Source organism: Geotrypetes seraphini, chromosome 3, assembly GCF_902459505.1.
Source record: "Geotrypetes seraphini chromosome 3, aGeoSer1.1, whole genome shotgun sequence".
Lineage (NCBI taxonomy): Eukaryota > Metazoa > Chordata > Amphibia > Gymnophiona > Dermophiidae > Geotrypetes > Geotrypetes seraphini.
The window spans coordinates 146742957-146765806 of record NC_047086.1 but is presented as its reverse complement, the minus strand read 5'-3'; the positions used below and the strand labels follow the sequence as shown (position 1 = coordinate 146765806).

The 22850-nt window shown below is 41.5% G+C and overlaps 1 protein-coding gene across 46 annotated transcripts in view; it reads right to left on the bottom strand.

Annotated features, from left to right (window-relative positions):
• The window catches only part of TRDN (triadin), a 597259-nt gene that overhangs the window by 239304 nt on the left and 335105 nt on the right, over window positions 1–22850 (bottom strand). For all 46 annotated transcript variants that reach the window (XM_033935829.1, XM_033935830.1, XM_033935836.1 and 43 more), the window contains 3 exons: window positions 21646–21708; window positions 18106–18150; window positions 1374–1424 (listed from right to left, as the gene is read on the bottom strand). In XM_033935829.1, the coding sequence (XP_033791720.1) occupies window positions 1374–1424; window positions 18106–18150; window positions 21646–21708 (159 nt within the window). The remainder of the gene's footprint in view (window positions 1–1373; window positions 1425–18105; window positions 18151–21645; window positions 21709–22850) is intronic.

The window sequence follows — 22850 nt, the reverse complement described above, 5'->3', positions numbered from 1 at the left end:
GCTACCCTTAGAGAGCTTTCCAGAACTTTCCATTGCTCAGTAATTAGAAGGTGATGTCTGGGTTTGCAGGACAAAAGGTAGTTTGAGCATTTGTACCGCTCATAACCATGCACTGAGAGATCGACGGTTGTTGTGGTTCCAGCTTCAATTCCATGAACACATCTATAATAGCAAAAGGCATGGTAGCTGACTTAAAAAGCTGCCACCCTGAGGAATCATCTTCCTAATTGAACAGGACTATTGCCTCCTAAAGTTGAGGAGTCCTTAAAAGGATCTGATCTGCAGGGGCAGTCGATTCCAGCGGCTCAGTATGAAGTGGGTGTACGAACATTGTTTGGCGGTTTACAGTTGAAGAGCACGACCAGGGGGGCGTTTTGAGGCTTATTTCATTCTGGGAGTGGAAGGATCTGTTTGGAACATACGGAGGAAGCTTAGCCATCACGTAGCCCGGCACCATGTTGTGTAAGGATTTGAATGCTAGCATCAGGCCCTTGAAGACACAACATTTGGCTAAGGGCAGCCAGTGAGCCAACACTAGAGCCTAGGAGATAGGGTCATTGGCACGTAGGTTTTTTAGAAGCCTGATTGCTGCGTCGTATGTTCTTCGCCATGAGACCATTGAATTGCGCATTGCAGTAATCCATGCAAGAGAGTACTAAGGCATAGAGTAGCTGGGTGAAGTCCAACTCTGAAAAGTAGTTCCTTATTTTTCAGAGTTGTCACAGGTAGTAAAATAAGGAAGATGCCAACTGAGAGATATGGTTGGTAAGTGACAGGTTGCATTGAAGGAGTATTCTAGGCTGAACGCTTGGTCTTTCACAGTTATGGTAGTCAAGTCCCAGTACAGTGAGAGACAGGTGCATTTTGTGGCAATCTTATGTCTTTTACAGTTGATTCTTCTCTTGGTATCTGATCCATAATATATAGTATTCTACATATAAGGAACAGCATAAGTGGGATCCCCTTATGTTTAATTTTTTTTCTTATGTGGGAAACCATAGATTTTCTGTGATATATGCTTGCAGTTTGCAGGTTGGCATATTGCAGGGACTTGTGCTATTCCTTTCTTCATATTTTTGTTTGTCTTTGCTGTCTCAGTACCTACCATTTTATATAATGTAATATTTCTATGTGTTTATATTCTTGTATGCTGGCATTAGGTAGCTAACAAAAATAAGCAGATGCAGAAAATAATCAAATCTGGGAATCTATATTCATCTAAAAATAAAGAGAATTATAAGACATTGAAATGGAGCAGATAATAGAATTCTTGCATCTGCCAGTAGATGGAGATCTCATGCAATGAACATCTACTTCTGTTATTGCTACATTCAGTGTGCAAAATAGAATATATTAAAACTGCTATAGATTACCTGATGCTGCTTTCGCAGTGATGGCTTTAGCTGCAGGAGCTTTTATTGGATCTACAAAAAAAAATTGGATAAGCAAATTATGATTGTGCACCTGTAATGCCACCAATAATTGCACAGATATTAAGGAAACACTGAAATTGACAGAAAATGTATTATGCATTGCATACAGGAAAAGTGTCAACACTGTTCAGCTCAACAAAGAGCCGTAGAAGGATCCTGATAACCAAGCAAGGGCATGAAAATGAAATGACAGCAAAGGTCACAATCCAATAGTTGTGGTCCACTCTACAATTATATGTCCATGGCAAAATCCTTGTGGTATCGATGCGGGCCAAGCATTTTCCATGCACAGTGCATCTTGCCTTGACCTAATGCTAAGACTGAATTGTCTGACAATTTAAAACCAGTACAAATGCGAGCTGCTCCTTGCAAACACTTTCTAAGGAGATGAGCTGTGTATTTCGTTTAAATAGAAATGGATTTTAGTTCCTTAGTCTCTGATCTCCCTCCCATGCTGTGCTTACAGTAGAAGGACACAGCCACACTGTACAATTATTCTCTTAGCCGGCTCCTGTAGTTAACTGCATTGCTGAATATTGGATCCCTTCATCAGACTGATAGCTATATTAACAATGAGTGTAATATATTTCAAATCATCATCACAATACATTCAGAGTATAGATCACGAACCGACAGATCAGGAAAACGTCAAGGCACCTCCTCTATCTGTGTATAATTATAAATGAGAAATATTATTCAGTTGATATTCAGCCAGGCTACATTACCTCACATTTCACTATGTCCCAAAATGACTTTGGTTAAATGCAAGCTGATTGCTACAGATCAACCAAAATCTAAGCAGAAGTCAAAATGACTTGGATTTCATTTGTCTCTTTGGCATCAGAGACAATTGTTTATGAGTTTAAAACCTGATTTATTAAGGGTTTTCTCCCATTTTGGGCCTGTGTTTGCATGTAAATATTTGCATGCATATATACCTGGTGTAGCTAGGTGGGGTGCAAGGGAAATGAACTTTTCAAAAAATGGCATTTGTGTGCATGCCAGGGTCAGCAGCCCCTTACAACCGGCACCTTAAAAAACTGTTTGTGTGTGTGTGTGTGTGTTTTGCAGCATGAGTCAGCTTGTTTTTTTATTTGGTTTGTTTTATATCGCATCCTCCCCGAAGAGCTCAGAACGGGTTACAAGTTAACATACATAATGCGTAGACAAGCAGATTGTGAGTTTACATGTGTACAGTAGTCTTAGGTTGTCTTGGTTTGACAGAGGGTCAAAGTTAGCATACAATCTGGTCATTTTTAGTTAACAAGCATAATGCTTAGACAAACAATGCCAATTTACATGTGTGCAGTAGTCTTTGACATAAACAAGAAGTGGGGATGTCCAATGAAAACTGGTATAAAATGAATGACTAGGAAGTCCTTTTTTTTTAAGATCACTTCATTCTGAAGATCTTTAAGACTCCTGAAGCAGGCTGATTTGGCCGAAACAAGTACATGTCGAGTCACTGAGGTTTTTTGGATGAATAAAGGACTTTTTAAGAAAGAATGAATCCACCAGTTTTCATTGGACATCTCCACTCCTTGTTTTATGTTATTGAGTTTTGTGGATTTGGTTCTCCTGTTCTTTGTTGTAGTAGTCTTTGGTCATCTTGGTTTGACATATACAGAGGGTCAAAATTAGTATACAGTCTGATCATGTAAATTAAGATGCAGTTGATCTCTTCAGTTAATTTACATAGGTGGTAATTTGGGGAAGAGGTAGGTTTTTATTGCTCTCCTGAAGCTCAGGAGCTCATTAAGGGATCTGATGTGGGGGGATAGTTGATTCTAATAGCTAAGTATGAAGTGGGAGTAGGAACGACGTTTAGAGTTGGAGGGTGCACCCTGGTGATATTTGCAGATGTGTTTCCTCTTGGTCTGCTTGGTGTGTTTGGAGGAACTTTGGCTGATATGTAGTTGGGTGCCAAGTTGTGTAAGGACTTGTATGCTGTTACTAAGCCCTTGAAGGTACAGCATTTGGTGATGGGTAGCCAGTGAACTGATAATGCTTCTGAGACATGGTCTTGAACATGAAGGTTTTTAGGAGTCTAATCACTGCGTTTTGTGCCCATTGTAGGCACTGGAGATTTTTTGTTGACAGTCCATTGAATAGCTCACCTTCCAGGCTACTTAGAAGACCTCTATGCAGCTCTACTAGGCTTTCCTACAGCAGATACTGATGTTCCGGAGACAGGTATGTACATTTTTATTCTGATTTTTATGGTGGTGTGAGAGGGGTCAATGATCACTGGGGGAGTGTGGGGAGGTCTGTACTTTGTGTCTACAGCAGTTATCTGGTCACTTTTAGATATCTTCTAGGCACTTAGACCTGTTTTTAGATTGCCTAAGTCATAACAAATAAGTTCCATCCAGGCAGCCTCATAAAACTTTTGATTATCCCCGCGGTATGACTAAGTCTAGGTCAGCCTACGTCCTGCCCAAATCCCGCCTTCACCACTCCTCCAAAAATGACCCTTTCAGCTTTGGATGCACAGCGACATACAGAGGCCTAAATTGTCCCTAGTTACATTTAAAAAGACATTTCAATTATCAGCACTAGGATGACACATAACCCTCTTTTCCAAGAGTGTCTAGTTGTACCTTCTTTATTGTGGGATGTTGTGGTTTACCTACCCCTCTGGTGCCTATTTAAAAAAAAAAGTCTGCTCCCTCATCTACTCCTCTGCTGGTTGTGTTAGTATTTTATGAAGGAAAGTAGGAATGGAAAATGTATTTGCATTGGTGTGATATACAGACCTCAAACATAGATAGAATAAGTGGACAGAGATTTAATTGGATATTAAAAATATAGCCGTGAAAGGGAAAGTACTACTAATAGATGATTTAAATTGCCAGTTTTTAATTGGGGTATCCCTATTGAGGAGTCTTTTAGAAGTACGGAGATCTTGAATTCTCTACAGTAATAGAACCCATGTGGGATTGAGCCATATGAATGGGGAGAGTGTTTCTGATGTTATAGAAGGTGATCATATAATATTAAACCACCAGACATTCAGAGATCACCAGATAGTTTGGTTTAATATTAAGATAGGTATGAAGAGGATTCAATCAAAAGTGAAGGTTCTAGGCTAGATGGGAACATCTAGAAGAAGTAGGAAAGCAGTGGGCAAAACTGAAAGGAGCTATTGTAAGAGCAACAAACCTCATTGATAGGAAAATAAATAAAAGTAAGAAGAAAAGAAGGCCACTCTGGTTCTCAAAAGTCGTAGCTGAAAAGTTAAGGAAAAAGAGGCTAGCTTTCATAAACTACAAGAGAATTCAGAAAGAGAAAGACAGGCAACAATACCTGAAAAAGCTATAAGAAGCTGGTAGAGTAGTCAGGAGAGTAAAGATGCAAATTAAAGAAAAAAATGGGGGGGGGGGGCAAGACATTATTTAGGTGTGTTAGTGATAGGAGCAACTGTAACAATAGCATTGTGAAACTCAAAGGTGAAGGAGAGGAATATGTAGAAGCTGATAAAGATATGGTGGAATTGTTTAACAAATATTTCTGTTCTGTGTTCATAGCTGAAGGGTCAGGAGCAGGACCACAGAAGACAAACACAAATAGGACTGTATGATTTTCAGATGAATGTGTTTGTGAGAAGCTAGCTAAATTAAAGGTGGACAAAACAATGGGCTGGGTGGCATACATCCAAGGGTACTGAAGGAGCTTAAAAAAGTTCTGGCGGCTCCATTGGCATACCTTTTCAATGCTTCTCTAGAGTCAAGAATGGTCCCAGAGGACTGGAGAAAGACATTTGAAGTCCCTTCCACAAAAGTAAAATTAAGGAAGAGCTTAGGAACTAGAGGAATGGCCAGTAGGAAAGAGAAGATATTGTCCTTGTATGGCTCTGATAAGACCTCATTTAGAATACTGCGTACAATTCTGGAGATTGCACCTTCAAAAAGATATAAATAGGATGGAGTCGGTAAAAAGGGCAGCCATTAAAATTATCAGTGGTCTTTGTCATAAAGTATATGAGGGCAGACTTAAATATATATAATTTGGAAGAAAGATGGGAGAAGGGAGATATGATAAAGGCATTTAAATACCTATATGGCAAAAATGTAGAGGAGGTGAATCTTTTTTCAATTGAAAGGAAGCTCTGGAATGAGGGGGCATAGGATGAAGGTAAAAGAAGACAGTGTCAGAAGTAACCTGAGGAAAGGATAGTGAATTTGTGGAGCGGCCTCCCAGTGGAGGTGATGGAGACAAAAATTGCATCTGAATTCAAGGAAGCTTGGATCAAATCCATAGGATCTCTAAGGAAGTGAAAGGAAGAGTAGATGTCAGGGATGGGCAAACTGGATAGACCATATGATCTTTATCTGCCTTTATTTTTCTCTGTTTCCTTCTTTCACCAAATCATAACCCACGCATCTGTTGTGCTGGACAAAATCAAATTGATTCACCTTAAAAATGTATGCTACCCATCATGAGCCAGGCAAATCTGAACAGGCCTGATATCTCAGATTTTAATACAAAACAGGTTGGATCTGGGCAAACATCCAGCATGAGTCAGTCTATTATTTCAGCTTCATCTTGCCAGCATGCAAGGGAAGAGCTTTATACATTCTAACCAAGAGCCTATGTCCACCTGTGACTCTGCTGGGCTTATCCACTATAATTTTCGTTTATTAGTAAGTTTAGAAACTGATTTGAAATTAGTTGTAACCTGCTAAATAAATTGTATTTGACAACCACTGAACTCATCTACTGAGAAACTACTTAAATATGTATTACTGGAAAATTAAATGAAGATTGTTCTAGAACTAACCTTGGCCTCTGTTATAGTTCTTCCTCAAAAGTCACAAGCAGCTACGTGCCCTAGTTACTTATTAATCATTGGAGTTACTGCTTAAGTTTTATATTTCTGGTGATAATCTCTGCCTAGCACTAAGGTTAGCATGGATTACCCACAGAATCCTGTGATTATTTGCTGTTATAGAGAAGTCCTCTTGTTCATCTGGTACTAAAATGAAGTCTAAAATAAATAATTTGTACAAAATTCTGCTGTACAACTTATCTTCTGCCAACCTCACTATACTCACCTCACCCTTATCCTCAAATTACCGTACTTCATTGGTTCCCTATCTGCCTTCGCATACAGTTCAAACTCCTATTACCAACCTATAAGTGTGTTTCTTCTGCAGTGCCTCAGTATCTCTCCTCTCATCTCTCTCCTTAGACACCTCCCTATGAATTCTGTTCCTCAGACAAATTTCTTTAATCTGTACTCTTCTCCACTTCCAATTCCAGACTTTGTTCCTTTCAGCTCATAGGCAGCGGAACGCTGCTTTGTTTGAGGAGGCCTAGGAGCTCTGCCCTGGCGCACAACCTCTCAATAGCTCCTGAGTTCCCCATCCACCTTCTCCTGGTACTTTAGTTTTAAATATTCAGCAGCTGCTACGCAGTGTCCACGAGCAGGCCTGCCCCCGGAAGTAGAATGAAGGGTTTCGGGTCAGGCCTGCTGTTTGACGCTGCATGGCGGCTGCACAGAAGCTGCCTGAAGATTTAAGCATAACACCAGGAGAAGGGTGGGTGAGAGGGCTAAAAACAGTGACTGAGAATTTGGGGGGAGGCAATGGCCCCTGTGGCCTCCCCCATTCCGACGCCTATGTTTCAGCTTGCTGCCCTGTATGCCTGGAATAAACTTCCTGAGTCCGTCCACCATGCCCCTTCCCTTATTCAAAAGTAGGCTGTAACCCCTACCCTGGCATCCTGTTTATTTGTCTTGATTGTTTAGTTTGTAAGCTCATTTGAGCAGGGACTTTCTCCTTTGTAACTCTGTACAGCGCTGCGTACATCTGGTAGCACTCTAGAAATAATTAATATTAGAAGTAAATAAAGCAAAAACTACATCAGCAATATTCATTTTTTAAGTTTATTAGGATTTTATATACCGCCTATCAAGGATATCTAAGCGGTTTACAATCAGGTACTCAAGCATTTTCCCTATCTGTCCCGGTGGGCTCACAATCTATCTAACATACCTGGGGCTATGGAGATTTAAGTGACTTGCCTAGGATCACAAGGAGCAGCGCGGGGTTTGAACCTATAACCCCAGAGTTCTGAGGCTATAGCTTCAGCCACTGCGCCACACACTCCTCCAGATTTTGTGATTGTAAAATTAATTTCTAATCCTCCCTCGGTAGCATCACTCTGAACAAAGCCCCAACAGTGATCTTATTGCTTAAAAACTTCTGAGATTTCTGTCTCTAACTTTCATGGCTTCCTTTGTACAATATTCATGATGACTTCTAATCAATTTAAGAATCCATGCTTTATTAATTTATTTCTAACACGTTACACCGTCCTAAACAGTTTTCAAAAACAAAACAAAACAAAACATACTTAATGCAGGCAGCCACTGCTACCACATTTCAGACCTGATATGTTGTTAATTGTCCATCGTGTTGTGTAGCACAGATACTTTAGCTTTAGGCAATTTTCAAAGTGAAAATACTTGTGCATTTTTAGTTTGAAAATTGCTGCAAAGTCTGTGGGTGAAAACACTTCATACACTTTGCAACTATGCAGGCAGTATGAAAACTGCCCTGTTATTTTTATGCATATAAAGCAGAAAATAATGCTATGCAAATTACACAGGAGTATAAATATATTTAAAATAGGCAAAAGGAAAGACATTGCCTACAATAGGCATCTCTATTGTTTATTGTGAGCTTCTATACTGCTATTAATGACTGGGTAGTCAATTCAGAATGGTTTGCATGAGCTTCTGTAAAGGTATTACAATACAGAGTTACTAAGAGCTTCTGCGAGGTGTTATAATACATGGGCTCTATACTGAGTTACAGGGGCTTCAGTAACAGTGTTACAAACCAGAGTTATTAATACCGGCATAACTATACTATAATCAATCATCCTACTTATATTACTGGCACATTGATCATCCTACTTATATGCATATGTTTATACCAAATCAATTGTCCTATGTATATTCACATCTAATATTAGGTTTACTATTGCAGCTAAGTACACAATATTTACACACCTCCTAAGGAGTTTGGTCCGTTCAACTATACAGTACACGTCTATATACGTCACCCTATATACACATATCTGTATCGTGTTTTATGTTTATCTTTGAAATATTATCTTCTCTGAAGGGAAGAAAAAAATAAGATCATGGAGCAGATGATTGCAGGGAGAGAGAGCAAGTTAGAAGGGTGAGGGAAGTTTTTAGGGTGAGGGTGAGCATGAGTATTGGGGGTTTTGTGTGTATATTAGTAGTAGGAAAAAAAAGGAGGGGATAAGAAGTGGAGAATTCTTAGTGGGAGGGAGAAAAAAGGGAATAGCTGAGAAAAGGGGGTTAAAAAGATGGAGAAAAGCATTGACAGTGTAACGGAGAGATAGGACAGCAGGATGTGTAAAACAGTAACATCTCTAGAAAGAGGGAAAAATGTAATATAATGTAATGTAATTTATTTCTTATATACCGCTACATCCGTTAGGTTCTAAGCGGTTTACAGAAAATATACATTAAGATTAGAAATAGGAAAGGTACTTGAAAAATTCCCTTACTGTCCCGAAGGCTCACAATCTAACTAAAGTACCTGGAGGGTAATAGAGAAGTGAAAAGTAGAGTTAGAGGAAAAATAAAAATAAAATAAACATTTTAACAAGACAGCATTGATCTAAATACTTTGGAAGGTAGAAGAGAGGAGAGAAAGGAATAGAAGCAGAAGGGGGAGCCGTTGAACAGTAGAATTCTGGAGAAATTTAAATGATAGAAATAGAACAAAACAAAGACAAAAGGCAAAACAATAGATAAGATTAAAGATAAATCATAAGCTGGAAAGAAAAATAAAATAAAACTTTGTCTTCAATCCACGGTTTCAGCGTCAGTGATGAAGTGGAGCAAGTAAGTTTAGGAGGAGCGATTGACGTTTCCAGAAAAGGGCTTCTTCAGGGAAGAGACTTGGCAGACAGTCCCAGGATGCCTATGTCTCCTCCCCTGAGTGAGAATGTGTGAGAAGATAGAAAAAAGGGGATGAAAAAGGGAGATAATCTAGAGAGAAGATGGAGAGAGCACAAGACAGAGGGAGAGGGAAGAAGCATCTCTGTAGAGAAAGAGAGAATCAGAGGTGAAAAGGGAAAGAAACATCTCTAGAGAGAAAAAGAGAGAGGGAAGCATAGGAGAGATGCACCATGAGAATAACCCAAGACATTTATTCACTTACATTTATACCTAATGTGTTTTTTTTTAAGTTCAAATGTGTTTAATAAGGTTTATAATAACAGCAACCCCCACCCCCTCCCCCCCTAAAAAAGCAACAACAACCCTAAATCTCATAGAATTCTGAGCATCAGAGCTGTTACTACCATGGCTGGCGCTAATAAACACTCTACAGTTTTGTAAAAGGGGGGATAAAATAGAAATATGTAGACAAAGGTTAAATTGAACCACCAAGAAGCTGGACTCTGCATACAATGCAACACCACAGAAACAGCGATGCTTCTCCCTTAAAGCAAATAAATAAATAGAATTATTTTTCTACCTTGTCTTCTCTGGTTTCTGCTTTCCTCATCTTCTTGTCACTCTCTTCCTTTCATCCACTGTCTACCCTTTCTCTGCCCCTTCTATATGGCATCTTCTCTCCTTCTATTCCCCTTCCAGAAACTTTATGCCTCCCCCTTCCATTTCTCCCTTCACCCCCCATTAGCCTGGCATCCATCTTCTTTCCTTCCCTCCTCCAATGGGCTGGCATCTCTCCTCTCCTCTACTTCCCTTCCTTCTCCCACACCCCCATGGTCTTGCATTTTACTCTCTCCTCTCCCTTCCCCTTACTTCCATCAACATCTGCCCTTTTCTTTCCCTCTGACCCAATTTCATCCAGTATCCTTCCCCCTTATGTCTCTCTCCCCTTTCCCTGCACACTAATTCCATGAGCATCTGCCCCTTTCTTTTCCTCCAAACCAATTCCATCCAATATCCTTCCCCCTTATGTATCTCTCTCCTTTCCCTGCACACCAATTTCATCAGCATCTTCCCCTTTCTCTCCTTCCACCACCCTTCCATACTACGCTGACCCCCTTTCTCTCCCTCTACCCCTTCTATGTTCCTCTCTCCCTCCAAACCAGCAAGGTCCCGCAATGATTGCTTCTGCTACCTCTGCTCCGGAAGAGGTAAGTGACGTTGGAGGGGGTGGGCCGGTAGATGCAGGGAGTTGAAGCAAGTTCCCGCAATCACTATGGCTGCCGGTTTACCCCTTCCAATGTCACTTACGTCTTCCGGAGTAGAGACGGCAGACGGCAGTCATCGCGGGACCTTCCTGCACTTCAGTGCGGCTGCCGATTCTGCTTCGGAATATGTACGGCAGCTGCAATGAGGTGCAGGTGACCTTTAGAGCAGCGTGGGAGGTTCGGGACCCAGCTGGCCGGCTGTGAAACCTCCCCCTGCCTATAGTACGCCACTGGTACGAGTATATTTTATACAGTAAATAACAAATAGATCAGAGCTCCACCCTGGCACCACCCAAAATAATGTCGTCAAGAACATATATCCATGCTAGAGAATGACATGGTAAAAAAATTCATCATCATTCCCGTCCCCGTGGATAATCGCAGGAAACCATTTCTATGTCATTCTTTAAGGACAGAGGGAAGAATCAGAATATGAATGGGTAAACCATTAACCCTCAAGCCTTGAATTGAAGAATGCTGGTGTAGAAGGATTGAAGTTGAGATAGACTCTAAAGAATGACACGGGATGGTTTCCTGCAGTTATCCGCGGGAACGGGAACGGTGATGAATTTTGTCACCATGTCGTTCTCTAATGCAGGTCCACAAATATTAACTGACGGTCTCCGAAGGATTCGGGTCCCCTCCACAAACTGCACACTGAGCAGGAAGAGAGGCTTCGTTGCCTGCGTCAGCTGAATTGCAACTTCCTGTTTCTGTTGCGTATGCCAGGACTCATGCCTTCTGCCTTCGCCAGGATTCCATCTGCTTATGTCTCCTGCCATTGCTGTGTATTCCGGGCCTCCTGCCTTTATCGCTATGTATGCCGGACCAGCAGCGGCATCTCTGTGTGCTTTTAACTTCTGCACACAACTACCGCTTGCAGTAGTTTAGCCATGATTTCATGAGGCAGCCTCGGGGCCCTTGCTAGGTTGGTCCACCTCGCATCATTGAAGTGGGCCGGCCTAGCAAAGCCCTGAGGCTGCCTGATGAAACCACATCTAAACTACTGCTAGCGGAAGCTCTGTGGTGAAGTTTAAAGTACACAGAGCTGCCGCTAAGCTAGAGAGAGGAAAAATTTGCTGGAGAAGGGGTACTCCTGGACAGAGGAGGAGGGAAAGGGAAGGGAAGAGAGTTACTATTGGATAAGGGGGATGAGGGAAGAGAGAAGGGGTACTGCTGACAGGGGAGGAGGGAAAGGGAAGGGAAGAGAGTTACTGTTGGATAAGGGGAGGAGGAAAGGGAGAAGGGGTACTGCTGGACAGGGGAGGAGAAAAATAAGAAGGAAACAGCTGGCAGGGAGATTAGAGGCGGGGAAGAGGTCAGGATGGAATGGAGAGATCAGATGAGGGAAAGGGGAGAGACAGAGGAATGAAAAAGTAGAGAGAGATTGATGCTGGGAAGGGGGTCAGCAGAGAAAAAAGGAGAGAGGGACAAAGATGCTAGATCTGGTATAAGAGAGATAAAAATGAAGAGAGCAGAATGAATCATGTAAAAAGGAAAGAGGGGGCACAGGCTGGATGGAAAGGGGACAGGGGCATAGAAAGAACGCAGATACCATATGGAAGGGGCAGATGCTGGATTGAAGAGACAGAGGGCAGATGCTGGAAGGAACAGAGTGAAAAGACGATGAAAGAAGAAACCAGAGATGACAAAAGGTAGAAAAAAAATAATTTTATTTCTATTTTGTGATTAGAATATATCAGATTTGAAATATGCATCCTGCTAGAGTTGGTATTCGACATAACTGGGGACTGCAAAGCCTAGGCAGTGCTTCTTTAGCTTCTAGCTGGCTTAGGGCTCTCTCTGACCAGGGGCAGTTGCCCTAGTTGCATTCCCCTAACACTATTCCTGTCATGTGTGACTGCGATATTCTGTAAGCATTATATTTCTGTGTACCATTCTGTAATAATTTGGCTTATTCAGTTTTCTTGATAGTAGATGGGATATATGTGGAGGGGAGGGGAGACAGGGGTTTTGTTGATCCTTGCTCTGTATTATTTGTATTTATAAAATGACAATTGTACAGAATATTGTTTATTTTTATACTTTAATAAAATACGTTCAATATAAAATCATAACTATTTGTAAGGCTTGTGCAGATGGGGTCAGATGGTTGGCGGGGACCGAGCTCTTAGTAGTTTGCTAGTCTATGAAATAATTATTTTATTTCCGCCGGTCCATTGGTGTAGAAAGGTTGAAGAACGCTGTTCTAATGTATACTCATTAGTACTACCAACACAGTTTTATAATAGCTGTGTTTACATGCAGAAAATGCTTTATAAAATTACCTGGGTATATATTTTTCCCCTGGAATTTTTTCCAGTGAGTAAACCATGACATAATATTGGCATGTAAAACTAGTTGAATGCTAGAAATCTGTTTAAAATAAGACATGAATCAGCTAGAATTAAATTCCAGACTTGGCTACAGTGTTGGTAACAATAAAATGTGTTGTACCTAATTTGTGTGCTGTATTTTTGCCTTACTTTTCTCTGTTATTGCTGTGAAAACTCCCTCTGAGGACATTCAGCAAAAATGCCTACAGCCACTAGTGTAGCATTCGGAAGGAACGGCATGCACTGCAGAAGTCACCTACAAATGGCAGTGACTAATGAGCTGGTTTCAGTGATAAACACTGCATAATCCATTCTTGTGCCACCTTGCTTAATCCATAGGCAACTGTTCAAAAGATGACCTACCTTTGCCAGGCTAGTCAAGGTTCAGTGACTTCCTCATTACTGAAACTTCAAGTCTAAATCCAGCAAGCAAGCATCCCTTGGAAGACAACATAGCCAGTTCTGTAAATGCAGGTTTGCTGTTTCTTAAGTCACTGTGCCATATCCTCGTTAAGAAAACTCAGTTAAAACTTTTTTTTTTTTTTTGCAGATTGCTGTTTCTAGGCATTTTTTCCCCCCATTCTTGGCAATTAGAATAAGAAAATAAACAATATATTTTTGCCTCTGAGGAGCAGATTCTCAAAACTTACAGTGCATTTAACGATGGCAGTATTTTACTGGCCGATTTTCAAAATAGCTCACTGTGGTCTTTTCTGAGCTTCTGACTCTGCCATGCAAATTAGCTCATGAATATTAAAGTGGTAATAAAATGAGCTCCTCAATATTTAAACAAGCACTCCGGGCAATTCTCTATCCAGGTAATTCTCCAAGCGCGGCACCGGCTTTTGATGACTCAATATTACCGGCTGGTCCAGGGGTGCAGGTACTGCGCATAATGCATCTCAGGTGTGTGTTTCTGGCTGTGGCTCATTATAAAAATAAATTTTAAAAATACACCAGTCACATAAAATATAGTTTTTGTTTTTTTTCTTTTTCAATATTTTTTTTTTAATTTTTGTAACAACAAACAGACAGAACAGAATGCAATTTTAATACAGACATACATCATTTTGATAACTAAAAATTACCAGTTGACTCGGGGGTGCTGGTACTGTACAAAGCACATCTCAGACATGCGTTTCTGGCTTTGGTTCATCGTAAATTTTTTTAAAAAAGTATACCATTCACATAAATTATAGTAGTTTTGGGGGAAAAGGCATGTATTAAAGACATGTCTTATCCGTGGATGTTGAAAGTTATCGCTTGCACCTTCCCTCCCCTCCCCTCCCTTCCCTTTCCTTCCATCCAATAGCGCTGGTTGTTTTTTGCCCCTCATATCTGTCCATTCCACCAATATGTATGCCTATGGCATAGCTTTTCCTGGCACATGTGCACATTTATGCTTCTTTCCATGGTCTATTCTGTGCATGTGCTGATCGCTATCATCTGTGATTTGTCTCATGTATATTCAGTGACCCTCCATGAAGCTCATTTACATGCACATTTTTTTGAGAATCACTCGGCTTTTTGAAATCATTACATTACAGCCACGACAGCAGCCCATTGGATTTTATCACCAATATTAGTGTATCTTCCCCTGAGATATTTTTGCTTTAAGGAACAAAAAAGCAGTAATAGTCACTCCCGTCATCTAAAATGTGGCACACATAACTTGGGTGCCAAGATTCACACCAGGTTTGAGCATGCACCCAGAGTTGGGCACAGGTTGCCTAAGGCCCCTCATATGCCTATGGGGCCTTAAGCATCTGAGCCAATCAAGGCCTTAGGCCCCTCCTTGGTGCATTCCAGAATGCACTGGAAGTGGCTTAAGACTCCGATTGGCCAGCTACCTTCCCATGCATTGGGAAGGAGGTCTAAGACTCCAGTTGGCTTAGGTGCTTAAGCCCCCTCCTATTGGAAGGGGAAGGCCTGCCATTTTTCAGTCGTGGGCCTGCCGGCAGGAGGAAATAACCATGCCTCTTTCCGGTCATCAGATAAAGATATGGGGGGTAGAAGGGGGTGGCAGGGAGGTCTTGGGGTATCTGGAGTGACAGGGGGATCTTGGGGGTGTCAGGGAGTTTTGGGGATAGAGTCATGGAGTGTCAGGGGATCTTGGGGGTATCAGGGTAGAGTTGGAGAGTGTCAGGGGGATGTTGAGATGAAACCGCGCCCACGCCTAACCTTCTGCGAGCTTAAGCGTCCATACACATCTCAACAGTGACAGATGCCTATGGTATAGGCGGCCTGCCTTGGATTGTTTTTTAAAAATATGTGGGTCCTGATTGGCTGGTTAGACAGTGGTAGGACACCTACCACCGCCTAAAATCAGGATGTCATGTATAGAATTTGGTCCTAAGTGCTATTCTATAAAGGGTGCACTTTCTATCTAATATTCAAATAAAACTTAGCACTGATCTTTTCAAGCACCTGTTTTTGAGCACCATTTACAGAATTCCCTCTTTAAGTTCCAGAAACAAATTTGTCACTTCTGCCCATAGTGTTTTTCCTAAATCTGAGAAATGTTACTGAACGTTAGACTCCTTATTCTAATCCCCATGTGCATGTGGGCACACTAAGAGCTCATCCAAGACTGAACTTGGCATTTATAGTGCTGTGAAATTTCAACTTTTGGGGGAAAGCAATGACAAAAGAGGAGGCAGGACTGTCAATCAGGGACAACAGTGTAGAATCCCAACTACTGTATTGTGTGAAGATTCTTAGAAAAGAGACAATGGACAGGCAGCATGCCTGACCTTTATCAATAATGCATTTTCTTTCAACTACTCTTTGCTTGTGGTTTTCTGAACACTGCAGTGTGCACAATGGAACCTGCCAATTATGGCCATAGGGACCTTCCATCTCTAAGCTTTCTGGACAACTCTTGTTTCTACCTATATTTCACATACAGTACATGCAATAAAATGTGTATCTAGCTAAATTACTAAAACAGTCACATTGGCTTATACATTTTTCACAGGGGGTTCATAAGAAGATATTGCTATGCAATTTGAAGGTGTGGTACAAATATTTGTTTTAAAAACTCTTCCTTTCAGCCTCCTTGGACAGCAAAATGTCTCTCTGAATAGAGTTCGCTATATATTGATTCAAAATTACTTCCTATCTACAAATACCAAGCAAGCGTTTCTTTTCACAAGAAAGACATGCAGAATAATGCAGTGATCAAGGAGTGCAAAAGTGCACCAGCATGTTATTGAGGCTGCTATACAGAGAGTCTGGTAAAAACCAGTGAAAGCTTGCTTTCACCAGCTTATAACCTCAAAGGTCACATCCATTTTTGATATTTTCTTGATGTATCTACTTCTTCATAGCCAGATATAGGTTGTTTAATCTGTCCGCAAATTGCTCTCTCTAGCCCAGAGTCAAAATTAAAGCAGCCTGTAGCCCTGTTATCTGGCTAAGGGTGTCCTGACACTTTAGTGAACTGCTGGCTTGAAAGATAACACGCAAATGATGAGGGGAAATGCCTATAAAAACTAATGATGCATTTATCACTATAGCCTAACATTACTGCAGTATAAAGAAACCAAATGAACTGAGCAGTGCCTTTTCCAGTAACAGCCCTGATCTACAGGCCCCTGGATCTTTTTTTCTTTGGGGAGACATGATCGAGACGTTCAAATATCTCACGGGCCGCATCAAGGTGGAAGAAGATATCTTCTTTTTCAAAGGTCCCACGGCTACAAGAGGGCTTCCGTGGAAAATCAGAGGAGGGAAGCTGCACGGTGACACCAGAAAATACTTTTTCACCGAAAGAGTGGTAGATCGCTGGAATGGTCTTCCACTTCAGGTGATTGAGGCCAGCAGCGTGCCCGATTTTAAGACAAAATGGGATCGTCACGTGGGTTCTCTTCACAGAGAAAGGTAGGGGTGGGTCATTAAGGTGGGCAGACTAGATGGGCCGTGGCCCTTATCTGCCGTCTATTTCTATGTTTCTATGTAACACAAGCCCTATATTTTTAAAACAAGTATTTTAGGGCGGTGACGGGATAATCATGCGCCAGACACCATCGCGCCGACAATTCGGCACAAAACAGAAGTGCGTGGGAGAAAAAGTAATTTTTAAAGAGCTACCAAAACTTATCAAGGTGGAGGTGGGGTTCTGAGGCTTCGTCCTCCCTATCTTATAGCAGTGGGTTGGATGTAGACATTAAGGATATTTATTTCTATCTCTACACAGTTGATTTAAATAGTAAATGGTGGTTTAAGGGGCATCCAAGTTTTATTATAGGATAGAAGCGTTATTCTTTGATTTATCATTGATTTCAATTTAACCTGTGTGGTGGTTACTAATATTAGCAGCTAGCATCAACCAAGTGATATAACTGGTCAGGGGCCAGCTCAATTGTTTTGAATATTGGGCCCAGGATGATTTTTCAGACCACCTCCCAGTGTACCAAAGATTATATGCAATATTCAGATTCTGTTATGATTAGTATTTAATTGTGTTAAATATTCTATATCAGGTGGGCAATCTGCCCCATATTCAATTATATTTAGCCGGCCGGGAACAGCTCCCGACTGACTTAAATACTGCTAAGCCAACTATCCGCTGAATATCCTGGTCTGCAGATGGATCGTTGACTGGCTATGTCGTATGTCATATGTAGCTGGTCATCATCAATATTGGCTGTGGCAAAATCTAATGGACAGATAGGCTCATTTAGAAAAGTAGGTCTGTCTTTGGCTGCTATGCCTTAGCCAGCTGATGACTATATGTGATGCAGTGGTTACAGTTACAGCCCTAGCACCCTGGGGTTGTGGGTTCAAATCTCACACTGCTCCTTGTGACCCTGGGCAAGAGCCCCAAGTACATTAGATAGAGTGTAGGATATGCAGAATATAAATAAATAAGCCTTTGGCAGCTGCATTTAACCCAGAAATTCAATGCTGGTGGTATTGAATATCTGGGTTTCACCATCAGCACGGCTTATTTGTTGCATTTGAAATACTCAGTATTATGCCAAATTCTTAAGTAGATTTAGATATAGGAATCAAACATGTTTAAATATTCAGAAAACTTAATTGCCTTGGTTGAAAATCAGGCCACATGACATTATTTATCTTCTTTTCCAAATGAGTAAATCATTTTTGAAAATAAAACTTGCCTCCTTCCTTTGCAATCACAGGAGCCGTTTTTTCTTTTTTTGGCACTTGAGAGAGAGAGAGAGAGAGAGAGAGAGAGAGAGAGAAAAGAACACTGTTAAATGCAAAGAAAATCCATCTCCTATCTCTGCAACACAGCAGTTCCAGAAAAAGGAATTCATTTTTAACTGAAATTACTGAACAGAATATTAGCACTGGGCATCTGATGGAGTTAGTTACATTATCTCCCTGAACCAGCTGGGGGGAAAGCTGCATTCCTTACAGCTTTCTAGTTCAGCTAACAGACCTTTTTCACTTTCTTCAGGCTCGTGTCTGAACTGTTTCTTTTTTAACTAAACAGCAGTCTATCTGTGCAAGCATCTCAGTCACACATAGAAGCTTTCTCTCTTCTCCAAGAACCCTTTCTGGTAGACGGGACATAAATTGAAGACTGAACAGGATAATGAAGACAGTAGCATGCAATAATTCTAAAGAGAATTTGGATTTAGAGTTGTAGATCAAGGAAGTAACATATAGGTAGAATTGATATTTTCCTGTCCCTGGATGGCTTACTACCATGTTTCCCTGAAAATAAGACACCGTGGTATATTAATTTTGGGCTTAAAAAAGGCACTAGGTCTTATTTTTGATGAGGTCTTATTTTTTTTCATGTACAATGATTATCTCTCCCTTCCTCTCCTCCATCCCAATTCTTCCTATTTCCTTTTTCTCCCCCACATGTGCAGCATCTTTCCTCCCATCCCCTTATACAGTATCTTTCTATCCCTCCCCCTCCCTCCCATCTCCCTGTGCAGCAGAACCCTTGCAACCTATATCCCTCCCTCCTTCCCATCTCTTGTGCAGCAGAACCCTTGCAGCTTATATCACTCCCATTCCCCCGCTGCCGTCACGCACCTCCCCTCTCCCTGCTGACCCTTTCATCTCTCCCACCCATCCGAACCTTGACCATGAGACCGAAATACAGTACCTTACTTATAACAAATCGCATCGTTGGCAGCATAGGCCCCATCGCAGCTTTCTGACACCCGGGTGTTCCTCTGCCGTGTTGCTGATGATGTCATCAGCAACGCGGCAGAGGAATACCCGGGCGTGAGAAAACTGCGATGGGGCCTATGCTGCCAACGATGAGGTTTGTTATAAGATACTGTATATTAAGACCTATCCCCAAAATCATGCTAGGGCTTATTTTCATGGTAGGTCTTATTTTCGGGGAAACACGCTATCTAAGGGTTTGATATTCAAAAACAGCTGAGCTCCTAAGATTATGCTCTGGTATTATGCTCCCTATTTTATGCCAAAATATATGAGCATAAGTTTCCAGCTGAAAATTTGTATTTATTTAGAAGCATAAAGATTTGCTTATAATCTTAGGCCTGCTGTTCATTTTCCTAGATTTATGATCCTAAGGGGGGGGGATTCATCAAAAGGTGCCAAGCGCATTAGCACACTCAGTCACGTTAGTGCACACTAGCCCTTAGCGGTTAGGGCTCCTTTTACTAAGGTGCGCTAGCATTTTTAGTGCATGCAGGAAATTACCACGCGCTACGCTTCTAGAACTAACGCCAGCTCAATGCTGGCGTTAAGGTCTAGCGCATGCGGCAACGTAGCGCATGTTATTCCATGCATTAAAGCCCTAACGCGGCTTAGTAAAAAGAGCCCTTAGTGTGTGCTAACCCGATTAGCACCCTTTGATGAATTCTTCCCTAAGTGAACATTCCCAAATATTCAATGCCGGGAGCAGTGCATGTCCTGCCACTGAATATTCAGGGTTAGGTCAGCCCGTGAATGGAAATGGATTGTAAACTGCTAACTATAGAGGCTGATTCCCCTCCCCCCCCCCCCCGCGCCCTCCCCCCATGTGTTTAAATGCTGGTATGTACACATATAAAGACCCAAGTAATGCTGTTCTTTTTAGAACATGTTTCTTTCGTAGGTGCCTCTAAAATATTTATATTTCAAATGCCCTTATAGTCATTTTACAAAATTTTCCATGTTTAGCAAGTCATTTGTTAATTACAGTCAAACCTTGGTTTGTGAGCATAATTCGTTCCAGAAACATGCTTGTAATCCAAAACACTCGTATATCAAAGTGAATTTCCCCATAAGAAATAGTGGAAACTCAGACGATTCGTTCCACAATCCAAAAACTTTAATGCAAAATACTATACGTACTTGTATTGCAAGACCTCGCTCATTTAGAGTAGTCACTACACTCTCACAGCGTCAGAGAGAGATCCATCGGCTCATTTGTGATGATGTGACGTGTGTATACTGTATGTACTCATATTGTAAGACTTTGCTCGTTTAGAACAGTCACTACATTCTTGCAGTGTCAAAGATAAAAGAACCATCGGCTCAGTTGTGGTGTGTGTATACTGTATGTACTTGTATTGCAAGACATTGCTTGTCTTGCAAAACACTTGCAAACCAAATTACTTGCAATCCAAGGTTTTACTGTTTTCTTTAGTCAATATTCAGACTCAGTGGTAAGCATTTCTTTTTCTTACAGGTCAACTGCAGCGTGAGCAATATATTCAAACAAAGCAAAAAGGGTCCACACAAACTTATCTGAAAGTCCTGTAGTAAACAAATCTCCCTTTGCTATTTATATCCAAATGGGTCATCATCAATGATTGTAATCCACAAAGGCACTGAGCACGCAAGCAACTGAACTCAGGCTGCGGAGCTCTAACTCTTCAGGCGGCGGCTTCCCTTCTTCCAAACAGGAAGTTATATCATTCCTATATCAGAGGCGAAGGGAAGGTGGCACGCGCAGCATTACAGCAAACTGAACCCAGGCAGGACTCTAACACTGTGCACGCCAGCTTCCTGTTTCGAAGGAGGGAAGCTGCTGCGTGCAGTGTTAGAGCCCCGCGGCCTGAGTTCAGTTCGTTTGCGGGCTAGAGGGCAGCAAGGGAGAGGGAGGGAGGGAAGCTGAATTACTAGGCAGTCGGGGTGGGGTGGGGGGGCCCAGCCATGTTTGCTCCCCCCTAACGCTGGCTCTGGGGCCCCCCTGATATTTTTGGGCCCTAGGCATGTGCCTACTGAGCCTACCCTTTAATCTGGCCCTGCAAGCTGCAGTTTACTTTGGCCCCATTTTTCTGCAACACCTCAATCATGTGCTCACTGCAAAAATACTCATTTAAATCTGCTACACATTTGTTTAATGGGGTGTCCTTTAATCTCGGTATTATTTGAAAGGATAAATAACTGTTCCCACTTAGCATAATTGAACTTATTGCATGGTTTCGAAATTTGTCACCCTACTCAGGGCTCCTTTTACAAAACCATGGTAGAGGTTTCTACTGCAGGCCAGTGAGAAATTCTGTTGAGTTTCGGAGCATTTACTTCGCTGACCCACACACAGCTTTGTAAAAGGAGCCCTCAATGAATAGCATTCCAATTTCGCATTTGTTGAAAACACTTTTAAATTTATGTTGCTGACAAAGTTTGTAGCAATCAGGAAGGTGCTAAAGACCCACCAAAATGAAAATAATATAGCTGTTATAATTTGAAAGAGAATTTAACAGCACACTCTGTACCTGCTTTATGAATTTCAGGACCAGATTTCCTCTTTTCGGGAGTCTTTATTTTCTCAACAGTGCCTATAAAGGAGATACAAATCAAGGTACAATAAATAACTCTGAAGTCATTACTAATGGTGAACAGAAGGATCTTAGGCTTGGTTACATAGACTTGACCTACCAGTAAAAACAGTGGGCTAGATATTCAAAGAGATTTGAATGGTCAAGAGAGGACTATCTGGGAATATTCAGTGGCACTTAACTGGACAATGCCACTGAATATCCTCTTTAAACAGCCTTGCCCTAACCGGCGAGATTAAGGGTAGGCCGGGAATAGAGTAGGATATAGCAATAATCTTTTTGCACTACATCCATCTTTGACACTGATTTTCATTTTCATTTTTCTTCCATATTTTCTGCCTCCATCTCAAATCTATCTAACTTTCCATCTCTTCCCCTCTCCTCCATCCATGTCCTCCCTCTCCCCCTTCCATTCCCTCCATCCATGTGCATCATCTGTTCCCTCTTTTCTTCCCCACCTATCCTTCCATGTGCACCATCTCTTCCCTCTCTTCCATTCTTTTCCCCTTCCCTCCATCCATATGCACTACTTTTTCTTCCCTCCTCTTGCACTTCCCTCCATCTATGTTCACCATCTCCTTCCCCTCGCTTCCATCCATATGTCCCCCGTTCTCTTTACCCCTCCCATTCAGCATCTCTCCCTTCTTCCTCCCTACCTCCCCACCCAGTTCCAAAGACCTCCTTACCATGAAAACAGTTAACTGTTGAGGCTCAAAGAAAACCTATTTATCTGAGCGGTGACAAATAATAACACATACAAGGATGTCTCAAGTAAAATGTGGCCCCCCAATAAGATGACCCCAGTATTACATCATTACATTAGACATATACTATTTATTTTAAAAATTGTTTATTAATTTTATATAGCAAAATATAGCTGATACACAGTGTAAGCAAATTTACATAAATTAGCAATATATTCAGAAAACGCCAAGCAACTATACATAAGTAACTTAAGACCAACCCCCCCCCCCACCCCACCCACCTCCTGTATGTGTATAAAAGGATCTTGAACTGAAACAAAGTCCAAAAGGGTACATTTTGGGATCCTTTTACTAAGGTGCGCTAGCGTTTTTAACACACACACAAAATTACCGCACACTAAACCGCGTGGTACGCTTCTAGAATAACACCAGCTCAGT